Genomic DNA, 15,041 nt, shown 5'->3' on the forward strand with positions numbered 1-15,041 from the left:
TAAGACCCTGCTGGGGCTAGGAAAGACTAATCTGGCCTGAGCACTGTAGTCTGAGATTGAGATGACCCCAGGAGAGCAATTATATAAGCTTAATGCACCTCTTTCTGTGTCCATACAAAATGATTAATATTATGAATGCTTATATGTTTTTGGAAAAGGAAAGGAGAAACACACCCATGGAATTCTGTCCTTGGGTGGGTTGTCCTGCTGATAGAGAATCTGTCCTAGAAGCTGAAAGAGAATCTGTCCCTGAGGGGAAAAAAAAATCTTTAACCCTATTGATTGTGACCACAACTATGTGTAATCCCAAACCTTCATGGTTTTGGGATTTATGAGACTGTCAGAGTGGGCTGGGGGATCAGGATACAGAGCCAGAGTCAGAAGGAGAAAAGGGGTTCGAAATTAGGGGGTGGGAGAGGAGAGAGAGAGAAAGGAGAGAACGGGGATGAGATTGGAATAAAAAGCATCTGAACAATCAACTGATTTGGCCCTCATCTCCTCCTCCATCTGTCCCATGGCCCTGGCAGCCCTGGCTGGGGGAACAGCCAGGGCCCACCCGAATGCGGTTGGTGAGGGGAAGGGCCATCAGGGTCTCCCCTGGCCACACCCTAAATATTTTTTACAGCTGGCATCCCAGGGTGGGCACACAACCTTTCAGTTTATTATTATTATTATTATTATTATTATTATTATTGCGGGCTGGAGCAATAGCACAGCGGTAAGGCATTTGCTTTGCACGCAGCCAACATGGCCAACCCAAGTTCGATTCCTCCGCCCCATCAGAGAGCCCAGCAAGCTACCGAGAGTATCTCGCCCACACAGCAGAGCCTGGCAAGCTACCCATGATGTATTCGATATGCCAAACACAGTAACAACAAAGTCTCCAATGGAGACGTTACTGGGCCCACTCGAGCAAATCGGTGAACAACGGGAGGACAGTAACTGTGACAGTATTATTTTTGCATCACTTCCTGTGATGCACAGGGGTTACTCCAGACTCAGCACTCAGGAATTACTCCTAGCAGTGCTCGGAGACCATCTGGGATGCTGCGACTCGAATCCCAGTCAGCCATGTGCAAAGCAAATGCCCTATCTACTGTGCTATCACTCCAGTTCCCCACTTTGAAATTATTTGAACAGCATCTTTGAAGTGAAAAGTGGTAACAGTTTTCCTGTTTTTTTCCACTGTACTCTCTTTATGGAAGGAGTAGTTTTGTTCGTCAACCTCAAAAGTTCATGCTTCCCTTACCATTCACATACTGATAACTGTGTCTGACAAATAGAAACATGCACACACAAAAATATTTTTCTTTACCACCCCAAAGTTAATTGTCACATGAATATATAGTCATTGAACCAAATGAAACAAAATATAATATAGCTGGCTCAGCAGATTTAATTTCTGTATATGAATAGAATTATTTCCCTCCACATTCAGAGAATTCCATAGGCCCGGGGGAGGGATACACTTAAAAATAAACAGTAGTTCTGTGTAAAGATTCAATACTCACAAAATTCAGATAATTTTATTTTGATATTTAAAAGATCAGAGTCTGGCAAACTCCCTGTGTCGTACCCAATATGCCAAATACCAGTAACAATGATGGGTCTCATTCTCCTAAAGAGCCTTGAGTATAATCTCAGGGCTAGGATGAAGGGGACGTTACTGGGGCCTGCTCCAGGCAATCGACGATTAACAGGATGATTTGTGATTGTGTGATTGTGATTTAAAAGATCATTCTAACATTTGCATTGATGTGGAAAGGTACAGATTAACCCAAACTACATTATAAAAATAAGGTTAAATGATTGTATTAACTAATGTAAGTATCTAGTAGTTATAGCAATTAAAAGTATATCTCATAAAGGTGACAAGTAGATTATTGTAACACCCCATAGGAATCATGCCTCAGTAAAGCCTTTTATTTTGTTTGGGTCACAACCATGCATGTTTCAGGCTTTTTCTTGCCTGTATAGATAACAGTGACTCCTGTGGCTGCTCAGAGGACCAGAGAAAGACCAGGAATCATACTGGTGTCAATCAAATGAAAGGCAAGTGTTTTAATCCCTTTACTAACTCAAACTCGTAAAAGAAACTGAATGATGGACTTGTGTAATGGAGAATTGTTTTATTCAATTTTTAATCAATTGCTTGACACATTTTAGATTGAGTCTATTAAATCTATAGTAATGAAGTCACATGGAAAATAATGGTAAACAATAAAAGCTTTGCTGTTTTGAATTATGATATGCTCTGATATTATCATTATAATTTAATTGAGTGAAAGTATGTTTATATAGTTATTTTTGTGTGGGTATGTGGAGAAAATAATGTTGGTTTGTTGGTTTTATCATTCTCACCTCCGTGGCCCAACATACTTTTCCATCAGTGTTAGTTAGTTCCAGCAAATATATAAGCTGATCACAGTATTGATATTTCAGGGACTTAGGGCTGTATGGATGGGTTATTCTATCCACTCGTTCATATTAAGCTCTAGTTGGATTTCTTTTGGTCTTTATCTTTCATCATTTCAAACTTCCTGATAAAAGCAGGCAAACATTTTGAATAGGGCATTTGGAGGCCTCTAAAGAAATGATGCCTAGTCAAGGCAAGTTCAAAGGTGAGCAATAAAAAGTTCTATGCTGATAATGCCTAGAGCAAAAGGAATTAATGTGGATAATAACTCAGAGGAATTTGATGAAGTATTATTTAGAATAGCCTCTGGGAATATAATGTGTTAGAGTTTTCACAGACCTATTACATAATCATATTCTCCTCTGCTGCACTAACTTTCATTTAAGCATTGGTATTAAACAAACACCACCTAAGACTTAAAATGTATGTTTGCAAGCATTTCAGGATACACAGCTCATTTCTCTTCAGAATATTTATTCTGCCTTCTTATTGGTTACTTTAAAAGTTCCAATCTCTTGAAAATTTATTCTTTACACACAAAACAATATCATTGTTTAAAAACACATTAACATTTTACAAAATGATTTTAGAATTAATTAGATTGTTTTGAGCAATTTTTAAAGCTCAATATTTTATTCCATACTTATATACTAGAGAAGAATCAGCAGAATGAATATCTGGTGAGATAATAATTCCAATTCTATCAAAAACTAGTTTGAGAAAGTACTCATACCTGAGTGAATTAACCAGGTCATCTTTCTTGGAAATGTGTTTAATAAGTGTTTTATTCAAGATTTATTTTATTTAATTTCATCATAGTGATATTATTTTCTTTCACAGAAAATACAAGTTGATTCACATAAACTTATTTGATGAAACAAAATTTCATTATAGACTATTTACAAGCAGAGTTTCAATTAAGACTAAGAGCAATTTATAGAATCTTCATGTGATATTTGGAACTTTTTTTAATCCTATTTTGTTGCTTTTATACTTTCCTCCATCTTACCAAGAAACTGCCTCATGAAAATTAGATATCCAATGATGAGTATTTGCTTCTCTTACAAAAAATTTGCCATTCAGAAATGGACTTGACTCTTCTCATTCAACTAAGGTAAGTATTTTAGCAAAGTGTTCTGAAATCATTAAGAGAAAATTTGAACTTATGATGGAAACTCCATAAGTGCATTTAGTCTTTTTCTTTTTTTTTGAGAGGATAGACAAAAGAGAGTATAGGACTTTTGTGGAGTAGTAGGAAAGAAAACTGAGTAATAATTTGAGTATATATATATATATATATATATATATATATTTAAATACTTAGGAAAATTTAGGCTAATAAATCCCAAGAAATCCTCTGAGAATCAGAATATTACAATAAATTTATTTCTTTTACTAGCATTGCCAAACTGAAAATTTATCCTGATTATCCCTCTTTCATTTATATACTGTAATTGTTTCTGTATTTTCCTTTGCATTAGCTATTTGTTGTGTGATGTATGTGCATGTGTAAAACTTCAGAGATCATCTTAAAAAAACAAAATAGATGTAAGCATATAGTTCTGAATAGAGCAAGTATTTCATATCTAGGAGGTCCTGAGTTGTGTAACAATATCCTCTTCCATGTAGAATAGCAAAATATGCAGTTATAAAAATATACAATTTTATATTGTTTCACATTATTTTCAATAATGTATCTACCTACCTAGTACATTGATTTCCCATTGAATATTAGCAGTATTTATATTCTGTTTATCATAAATAAATGCAATTAAACTGAAGATAAAAGGCCAATCTGAGAAATATTTAGGTAACTAATATATTCTTTTTATTCAGATGGACACTATTAAAGAAAAACTCATTTGAGTTCAAATAATTCACTATCTGTTTACAGTACACTTTTCATATATCTACACATTTTTTCCTGTTATTATTCAGTCACTTAGAGTGGAGATGCTTAATAGTTCCTCCATTACAATGTATGCTTCCCATTATTTAACAAACTGAGAAAGTGTAGTAAAGAATATATCATTTCACTGACTATAATTTCCTCTGGTTGCATTACATTGCAAGCTGCTTTTATTTCTCTGAATAAAAGGAATCACAATATTCGTATTCTCAGAAACTAGGATGGAATTTTGAAAATTGTCATTAATTTGACATCTGTGATGGGTTAGAAAACAGGTCAGAGTACTAATGGAAGAATTTAGATTTTCATAAAACTGATAGAAAATTATTCAAGAATGTTGGATTGAGAACACCTGACCTTGTGTTTATATTAATTGTAAGACATGTCCAAAACAGAAAGACATACGGGGTGATTCTGTAATTGGATAGCTTATAAACTTTTTCTCCTACTGTCACTGTCACTGTCCTCCCGTTGTTTATCGATTTGCTCGAGCGGGCCCAGTAACGTCTCCATTGGAGACCAAGATTCAGAAAGTTTCTCCTTTGCTCATCTCCTTGGCAGTTATTCTCACACAAATCATAAAAATATCCACAGTCTCAGACAAATTAGAAATAAAGACATTTGTCCTCTAGTAACCACAGAAGTTTAATTTCTGATGCAAGATACTACCTATCAATTTTGTGTATCTTTTATTAAAATTCTTTTGGGGGACCCTGAGACAGAGTACAGGGGTTAAAGCACTTAATTGTATACAGCTAACACCGATTAGAATCACTACATGCCCATACTGACCCTCTGAGCACCACCAGAAGTGATCCTTGAGCACAGGCCAAAAGGAGGTCATGAGCCCAGCTGGGTGTGCCCCCAAAATGCCCCCCAAAGTTTATTTATAAAGTGGCATCCCATTAAAGTTGTTCATTAAATTGCATGTCTTATAGCTGAATGTCAACCGATTTGTTTTAGGGAAATAAACCTAACTTAGTAAATAAGATGCTGTTTTTTAAACAAGGAATCATCATTGGTTATAACATTGGTAATGAGAAAATTACCAATGAAACAAACTGACTATGTCCAAGTACTATTCATGGTTAAATGCAATGACTCTCATCTTAATTTGACTTTCCCAAATATCAAGTTAGAGAGTATTATAGCAATATTTAATAAATACAAAAAGTGTTCAGTATTTTTCTCCTTTCTGATATAAGGGATGAATAGTAATTTCAAGTGGGATTAGTTTCTCATAGTGGGGATGACTTTTAAATGGTTATCAATTACATACTCACCAATTGATATCTTAAATGAACACATTATTTTTCCTTTACTTTTGATTAAAATATAATTTCAACTATATTTCCACAGATTTTTGACATGGTATAATTTTAATATGCAACAAGAAAAAAATATTTCATTTGCTACTATCCATCCAAATATTTATTCTAAACCAATTTTTTCTTTTGCTTATATAAAATAAATTAGATGAAGTTGGATTTTTCAGATTATGTTCACAAATTCATTTTCCTGTACAAATTTAAACCATTATAAGGGCTGGAGCAATAGCACATTGGGTAGGGCATTTGCCTTGCACATGACCGACCTGACCCACCCGGGTTCAATTCCTCCGGCCCTCTCAGAGAGCCCAGCAAGCCACTGAGAGGATCTCGCCCCCCACAGCAAAGCCTGGCAGCTACCTGTTACCTATTCAATATGCCAAACACAGTAACAAGTCTCAAAATGGAGACGTTAATGGGCCCGCTCAAGCAAATCGATGAACAATAGGAGGACAGTGACAGTGATTTGCATTTATGTGTTTGAAAATAAACTAATCTTAAATTTATAGTTGTTAGTGTAAGATCACATGGTGAAAAAGATTAACCTTTAAGTAAATTCAATAATTTAAGTTGATGTATGTTTGATTAATTTACTTTCCTGAATATGCACTACCAGATGAGATAGGAGTTATTTGTCCAAATAATTCTGGAAGAACTATAAAGTACAAATATTCAGGATTACATAATTTTAAATAAATTTAATTTTTAAAACTGATGTAAACATTTTGATATATAAATAATAAAACTAACAATGATACAGTTTTATATTATGAAGCAAACAACCAAATATTCTATAATCATTAGTAATAATGTTGAAAATTACACTTATTTACAAAGGTAATTTTTTTAAATATAATTTTAAGATGAGAGAAAAAAACAAGGTAAAACTGTATCATCAATAAGTAATATTACTCGTAATTGACATGACATGATTTAGGATAAAAAATATTATTTATATCATGCTGTTATTTATATAAACCCAGGCCTTTTTCTTTCCAGGTATTTAATTGACTGATAATTCAGTTTGGACCATATGGAGATCCAGAGGAATGTCTCAGAATTCATTCTTTTAGGACTTTCTTATGACCAGAACATAGAAATGTTTTGCTTTGTGTTTTTCTTAGTGTGTTATGCTGCACTCTTAGCAGGAAATCTTCTGATCATTCTCTCCATTAGAAACAGCTCTCTTTTGTACCAACCGATGTACTATTTTCTCCTCCATTTATCATCTATGGACATCTGCTTTACCTCCACTGTTACACCCAAGTTAATTGCTGACCTACTTGTCGAAAGAAAAACCATTTCCTACAGTAGCTGCATGTTACAGGTCTTTACCATGCACTTTTTTGGAATGATCGAAGTCCTAATCCTTACTGTCATGGCCTATGATCGTTATGTTGCCATCTGCAAACCCCTTCACTACATGCTTATTATGAGCAGGACAAGGTGCAACCTCCTAGTCTTAGCTACCTGGGCTGGTGGCGCGCTGCATTCCTTCCCACAGTTTTTGATTGTAATTCAATTGCCTTTCTGTGGGCCAAATGAAATCGATCACTATTTCTGTGATATTTTCCCTTTGTTAAAAGTTGCTTGCACAAACACATATGTCATTGGTATCCTCTTACTCATCAATTCAGGAATGGCTACCTTAATAACATTTATTGTCTTATTCACCTCTTATGTTGTGATATTATTTACTTTAAGAAAACAATCGGCTGAAGGAAGACGCAAAGCCCTTTCTACCTGTGGGTCTCACATCACTGTGATTGTTTTATTCTTTGGCACCTCAATCTTTTCTTATCTTAGGCCTCCGACTGCTTTTTCTGAGGATAAAATACTTGCATTATTTTATACCATCATTGCTCCTATGTTCAACCCCTTTATTTACACACTAAGAAATTCAGAGATGAAAAGTGCCATGAGAAAAGCTTGGTTTCAGACATCATAGTCAATTAACAGTCCTTTGAATTGGTGCTGGAGACAGCCAACGTAGAATCAAGAATGATAAACTATCTCAATATTACTCAATGGCTGTTATTTTTATGAATGGCAAACAATTTAATAAGTGCTGATATGGTTTTTGATAGTGTATGTAAGATCATATGCAAAGAATAATTTTAGAAATAACAAGATGATTTATATGAAGTGTTTTAATATAGAAGAGGCAATTATAGTTGTGACTAAAATAGGTTGGTGATGAGATCACACAATTAAATACTCTATGCAATTAAATAAATGTATGAAGCAACTTTTGTTTATCAATTTGTGAAGCAACAGTGGTTTACAAAAGAGTGTAAATGTTTTATGTTTTAACGGTACAATGTAACTTACTATCACCAAAGTGCCAATGTTTCTTCATCCTGTTCTATAAAATCTACCCTTTATACCACTGTTGTTTACAATCCAGCGTTAAATACTGTTTCAATTTGAAAAGGATATTTATATACATCATTTAAATTTATATCTGTAAGTTAATTACACATTATGAATCGCATGAATACAGTATGATTTTAATCAATTAATTGCTCTTTTTTAAATTTTCTTATTAGGCATAAAAGTAAACTAGTAAAGACAGAGTAGAATCAATTATTACTATACAGGATATACTATACAGGATATACACTGCTTTTAACTGAACATTTTAAAAGTAACCCATAATGTAATCAAATCATGAATAATTGATATTATTACACTAATGACTATTTTTTGTATCCTAATCTTTGTTATTTGCAAGAGAAATGCAAACAAAAATACAATACAAAAATACAAATACAAAAATAGAAATACAATACAAAAAAGTGAGGAAATTAGGAGATATTACAGAGATTAAGTAATTTGCCTTGCACACAGCAGACCTTCTGGTTATATCCCAGGCACTACATATAACCACTAAGCACTTACAGAAATAATCCCTGAGAATAGTCTCCAATCATACAAGCATACACAGATAAATATATTCTATATAATATATTTATATAAATATATAACGTATCATGATATATGGGCTGGACGATAGCACAGCAGGTAGGGCATTTGACTTGTACGTGTCCAACTCGACTCAACTGACCTGAGTTCGATTCCTCCACCCCTCTCGGAGAGTCCAACAAGCCACGGAGAGTATCTTGGCCACACGACAAAGCCTGGCAAGCTACCCATGACATATTCGATATGCCAAACACAGTAACAAGTCTCACAATGTTACTGAGTCTGCTTGAGCAAATTGATGAACAACAAGAGGACAGTGACAGTGTCAGCAATCATGATATATGGTTATATATTTGTGAAGTGAGATAAAACTGTATCATTGCAGAAAATAAAATTTCAGTCAATAAACTGTTTGACACAATACTCAAGATGAATTATATTAAACAGGGATATTGATATTTTTAACAGTCATGGAGAGGAAACATCTGGGAATTATTTTCTCAAGGAATCTGAAAACAAAGATTAATTGTGCTTATTTGTATCTCTAACAAGTTGTAAAAATACAGGTTCTGCAAGAAAGCAGAAAAGTGGATAGCAATTTCATAAATGGGATGCAGCAAAAAATTTAAAGATTATGCAAAGACAGTAAGAGAATTACAATCATTGGGGTTAGAAACATTGTACAGTAGCTAAGGCACTTTCTTGCTTATGGCTAACCCCAATTCAATTCTGAAATTTCTCCCGAAAATGTTTTACCTCTATAAAAGATCCATCGCACTCAAGTGCTATCCAATACCTCAAACCCTGTCAGAAAATCTGTAAGTATCCTAATAGCTCCGCATTAAATGGGCCATTTTGACCATCAGTCTGTGGTTCCCATCTCTTTGTTCCTCTGCTAGGGAGGCCACAGAGATAGTTCTCTGCCACCAAATGCAAGTACCATGCCCCCACACTATGAACTCACCAATAGGTGTGTGTACTGCTTTTAAATTAATATGTTTGTCTTATTGGGATTGATTTTATGGAGTAGAATCACTGGATATGTGGAATTTATATATTTGATATTTTAAGATGTCTTCAGAGAATTTTTATGGAAACTAAACTAGATGTTCTTCCCTCCAGCTGTGAAAGCTCCACCTTGTTCTCTGTCCCTATCAACACTGATTCTGTTCTTAGTGGATAGGTCATTCTCAGTGGTATGGAATTATACCTCCTAGTTATTCTGATTTACATTCCCATAATAGTGATGATGAATACTGTTTGATGTTCCTGAGAACTATATAAATGTCTCTCATACCCATAGCATTTCCTTCTGTATGGAAGAGACATAAGAGAATCAGCTTTCTAAACCTGTTTGCTGCTGCATAGAATTGTAATAGTAACACGGTCACGGTCACGGTCCTCCCGTTGTTCATCGATTTGCTCGAGCGGGCCCAGTTATGTCTCCATTGGAGACTTTGTTGTTACTGTGTTTGGCATATCGAATACATCACGGGTAGCTTGCCAGGCTCTGCTGTGTGGCCGAGATACTCTTGGTAGCTTGCTGGGCTCTCCGAGAGGGGTGGAGGACTCGAACTCGGGTCAGCCATGTTGACTGCGTGTAAGGCAAATGCCCTACAGCTATGCTATCATTCCAGCCCTATTGTAATAGTAATGAAAAGAAATGATCCTGAATAATACTGACATTGCAAAGACACATAAAATGTTACAGAAGAGATTGCTCGAGAGGGCCCAGTAATGTCTCCATTGGAGACTTTGTTGTCACTGTATTTGGCATATCGAATACATCACGGGTAGCTTGCCAGGCTCTGCTGTGTGGGCGAGATACTCTCGGTAGCTTGCCGAGCTCTCCGAGAGGGGCAGAGGAATCGAACTCGGGTCAGCCATGTTGACTGTATGCAAGCCAAACGCCCTACCTGCTGTGCTTTCGCTCCAGCCCCTACAGAAGAGACCACTGTGAAATATATATAAGTTTATATACATATATGTATACATATATGTGCACATATATACATATGTATGTGTATATGTATATATGTGTGTATATGTATGTGTATACATGTGTATATGTATATGTATACATGTTTAACAGTTCTTCTCATACATACCCACAGACATTGCACACCAGGTCCAGGGTGACGTGGGGCAAAGATTGTTGGGCACCCAGAGAAACACCCTCTGGGAGGAGCTGGTGGTTGTTCACTTTATTCAAAAACACATATATTTTATAGAGAGTCTTGGCTTACAATAATGTCCAATCACATAAAGTGTAGTATTTAACATAAAGTTATCTATCACCTCCCCTTCTCCGCTTTGCCCCAGTCCAATCCCAATCAAAGTAAGATGTTGCAGTTAGGATGACCTGCTAAGCATACGCGGCAGTATCTGTGTCTTTGGCACATGTGACTAGGAGGTTGAGTGAGACTCAAGGCTGAACACTCATGCTGACACCCTTTTCTTGCCAAATTTGTCCATATACTTCTTAAGGGGCTTCGCTTCTGGACCACTTTGCAAGGCCAGTTGCCTGTCACCATGTTCTCTCTTTCTCTCTCTCTCTCTCTCTCAATCTCTCTCTCTCTCTCTCTCTCTCTCTCTCTATATATATATATATATATATATATATATATATATATAGACAAAGCCACGCGGACAAAGCCACGCGGGTTCCGGGGCCGAGATCTCCAAGCCTACTCGGATTGGAGTCGAGCATCTTCCACCCAGATCCTCCAAATTCCAGTAGGCGGGGATCACACTCACCACCTGGCCCCCTGGCGCCGTGTAATCCCATCAACGGCCAAGACTCAGAGACTATAAAATCCAGCTCCCGGACGAGAACAGTGCAGTCTTCTGCCCCTGCGCCTGGCTGTTCCTCGCCAGGGCCCATTGGAGGGGAGCGGGTTGAGCTTTCCTCCCCGCCGCGACCAGGGCTCTGGCAGCCGAAGACTCCAGGACCAGCCACCACCATGCTGAGACCACTCTCTGCACACATGAAGGTACTGGCAGAGGGACATAGCCACGTGGGTTCCGGGGCCGAGATCTCCAAGCCTACTCGGATTGGAGTCGAGCATCTTCCACCCAGATCCTCCAAATCCCAGTAGGCGGGGTTCATACCCACCACCTGGCCCCCTGGCGCCGTGTAATCCCATCAACGGCCAAGACTCAGAGACTATAAAATCCAGCTCCCGGAACCGCGCCGCTGCATTCGCTGTCGCGCGACATCTTATCAGGACATCTTTTTATGACATCTTATTATCTCATTCCTACTTTGGACAAACTTGCAGGCTATCGAATGTAGCCTGCCCACAGGGCAGAGTCTGGCAAACTCCCCGTGGCGTACCAAATATGCCAAATACCAGTAACAATGATGGGTCTCATTCTCCTAAAAAGCCTTGAATATAATCTCAGGGCTAGGATGAAAGAGACGTTACTGGGGCCTGCTCGAGGCAATTGACGAATAACAGGATGATGAAATGAAAATGAAATGAAAATGAACATGTGTTCATAAATGATATAAATAAAACTGGAAAAATTTGATGAGAATAGTAAGGAATTTAGTTATCATATTAATGCAAATATATTAAATGCCTGGAATAGCATTAGAATCCTCAAACGACCCAAACTGATACTAAAGCCCATCAAGGTAAAAACAAATATACTCGATAGCTTTTGTAAAATTTGGTTTGTTCATGGTGTTAGGCAGAGTTCTGATCTCATTTTTTTTCATGTAGCCGTCCAGTTTTGCCATCGCAATTTGTTAAAGAGGCTTTCCTTACTCCACTTCACATTTCTTGCACCTTTATCAAAGATTAGATGATCATATGATTGAGGGGAGATGTAAGTGTATTCAACCCTGCTCCATTGTTCTGCAGCTCTGCCTTTGTTCCAGTACCATGCTGTTTTAATTATGACTGCTTTGTAGTAGAGTTTGAAGTTAGAGAGGCTGATTCCTCCGATTTTCTTTTTACCAAGAATTGCTTTAGCTATTTGTGGGGGCTTATTGTTCTATATATATTTCAGGAGTGTTTGCTCCATTTCTTTGAAGAATGTCATGGGTATCCTTATAGGGATTGCATTGAATTTGTACAATGCTTTGGGAAGTATTGCCATTTTGACAATGTTAAGTCTCCCGACCCATGAGCAGGGGATATCTTTCCATTTCCTCATGTCCTCTTTTATTTCCTGTAGTAGCATTTTGTAGTTTTCTTTGTACAGGTCCTTTACTTCCTTACTCTAGCTGATTTCTAGGTACTTGATTTTCTGGGGCACAATTGTGAACGGGATTGCTTTTTTCATGTCACTTTCTTCTCTCTCACTGTTTGCATATAGGAAAGCCATGGACTTTTGGGTATTGATTTTATAGCCAGCAACATTAGTATACAAGTTTACTGTTTTTAGGAGTTTCTTGGTTGAGGTTATAGGGGTCTCTAAGTATAGTATCATATCATCTGCGAATAGTGAGAGCTTGATTTCTTCCTTTTCTACCTGAATGCCCTTAATATCTTTTTCTTGACTAATAGCTATTTCAAGTACTTCCAGTACTGTATTAAACAGCAGTGGAGAGAGTGGGCATTCTTGTCTCGTCCCTGACCTTAGAGGGAAGGCTCTCAGTTTTTCCCCATTGAGGATGATGCTTGCTGTAGGTTTGTGGTAGATGGCTTTAACTATGTTGAGGAAAGTCCTCTCTATACCCATTTTGGCTAGGGTTTTTATTATAAAGGGGTGCTGGATCTTGTCAAATGCTTTTCCTGCATCTATTGATATGATCATATAATTTTTATCTTTTCTTTTGTTGATATGATGGAGTATGTTGATTGATTTTCGAATGTTATACCATCCTTGCATCCCTGGGATGAATCCTACTTGGTCATGGTGTATGATCTTTTTGATGACCTCAACATCAGACTAGAAGCCATAAGGTACATTGAAGACAAAGTTGGTAAAACCCTCAATGACATTGAAGCTCATGGTATCTTCAAAGATGTCACACCACTGGCCGAACAAGTGAAAACAAAGATAGATAAATGGGACTATTTTAATGTAAGAAGCTTCCGCACCTCAAAATACACAGTAACCAAAATACAAAGACAGTCTACAGAATGGGAAAGGATATTTGCTGAATACACACCTGACAAGGGGTTGATATCAAGGATATATAAAGTACTGGTTGAACTACACAAGAAGAAAACATCCAACCCCATCAAAAAATGGGGCAATGAAATGACCAGAAATTTTCTCAAAGAAGAAATCCAAATGGCAAAATAGCACATGAGAAAATGCTCTACATCATTAATCATCAGGGAGATGCAGATCAAAACCACAATGAGATACCATCTCACAACTCAGAGACTGGACGACATCCAAAAGAACAAAAGCAACCGATGCTAGTGCAGATGTGGCAAAAAAGGGACACTCCTTCACTGTTGGTGAGAATGCCGACTGGTTCAGCCCTTTTGGAAAACAGTATGGACTATTCTCCAAAAATTAGAAATTGAGCTCCAATTTGACCCAGCAATACCAATCCTGGGAATATATCCCAGAGAGGCAAAAATGTATAGTCGAAGTGACATCTGCACTTGTTTGTTCTTTGTAGCACTCTTTACAATAGCCAAAATCTGGAAAAAACCTGAGTGCCCCGGAACAGATGACTGGTTAAAGAAACTTTGGTACATCTATGCAATGAAGTACTATGTAGCTGTTAGAAAAAAATGAAGTCATGAAATTTAAATACAAGTGGTACTACATGGAAAATATCATGCTAAGCGAAATGAGTCAGAAAGAGAGGGATAGACATAAAAAGATTGCATTCATCTGGGGGACATAAAGTAACAGAATAGGAGATGAATACCCAAGAATACCCGAAATCAGTACCAGGAGGATTACTCCATGGCTTAGAGGCCAGCTGGGCATTCTAGGGGAAAGGGAAGCTCAGATAGAGAAGGGAGAACCAAATAAAGGGTGTTTGGAGGATTCTCCCAGGATAGGAGATGCATGTTGAAAGTAGACTGTGGACCGAACATAATTGCCACTCAAAGAATCTCCTGCAGACCACCACACCCAAAAGGAGATAGAGAACAAAACGGAATGCCCTGCCACAGAGGTAGGGTGGGATGGGGGGAATGGGGGTGGGAAGGATACTGGGATCCATGGTGGTGGAAAATGGGCCCTGGTGGAGGGATGGGTATTTGATCATTGTATAATCGAAACCCAAGCACTAAAATTTGTAAGTCTACAACTGTACTTCATGGTGTTTCACTAATAAAAATTAATAATTAAAATTTGGTTTGTTGTTTTGTCCATTTCCTGTCTTTATAATTATAATGATAATTTCTATAAATCAACATTTGGCTGTCTCCTGGTGGATGGTTCCACAACAAAATTGACCACATCATATTCAATCGACGTTTTGGCCTGAGCAATGTCGCTGTTGTGCAAAATTTCAAACAGGATCAGACCACCATCTCCT

General features: G+C 37.2%; 1 protein-coding gene across 1 annotated transcript; it reads left to right on the forward strand.

The window, feature by feature from the left end:
- Positions 1 to 6,686: 6,686 nt before the first annotated feature.
- Positions 6,687 to 7,601, forward strand: LOC130045206 (olfactory receptor 4P4-like). The gene has a single exon (XM_056137931.1). It carries the CDS (start codon positions 6,687 to 6,689, stop codon positions 7,599 to 7,601), a length of 915 nt encoding a protein of 304 aa, XP_055993906.1.
- The last annotated feature ends 7,440 nt before the right edge of the window (positions 7,602 to 15,041 follow it).

The sequence above is a fragment of the Sorex fumeus genome, unplaced genomic scaffold, assembly GCF_029834395.1.
Source record: "Sorex fumeus unplaced genomic scaffold, SorFum_2.1 ptg000007l, whole genome shotgun sequence".
NCBI classification, from domain to species: Eukaryota; Metazoa; Chordata; class Mammalia; order Eulipotyphla; family Soricidae; genus Sorex; species Sorex fumeus.

Coding starts and splice junctions, on each gene's coding strand:
- LOC130045206 (XM_056137931.1), top strand. CDS start 6,687: ATGGAGATCCAGAGGAATGTCTCAGAATTCATTCTTTTAGGACTTTCT.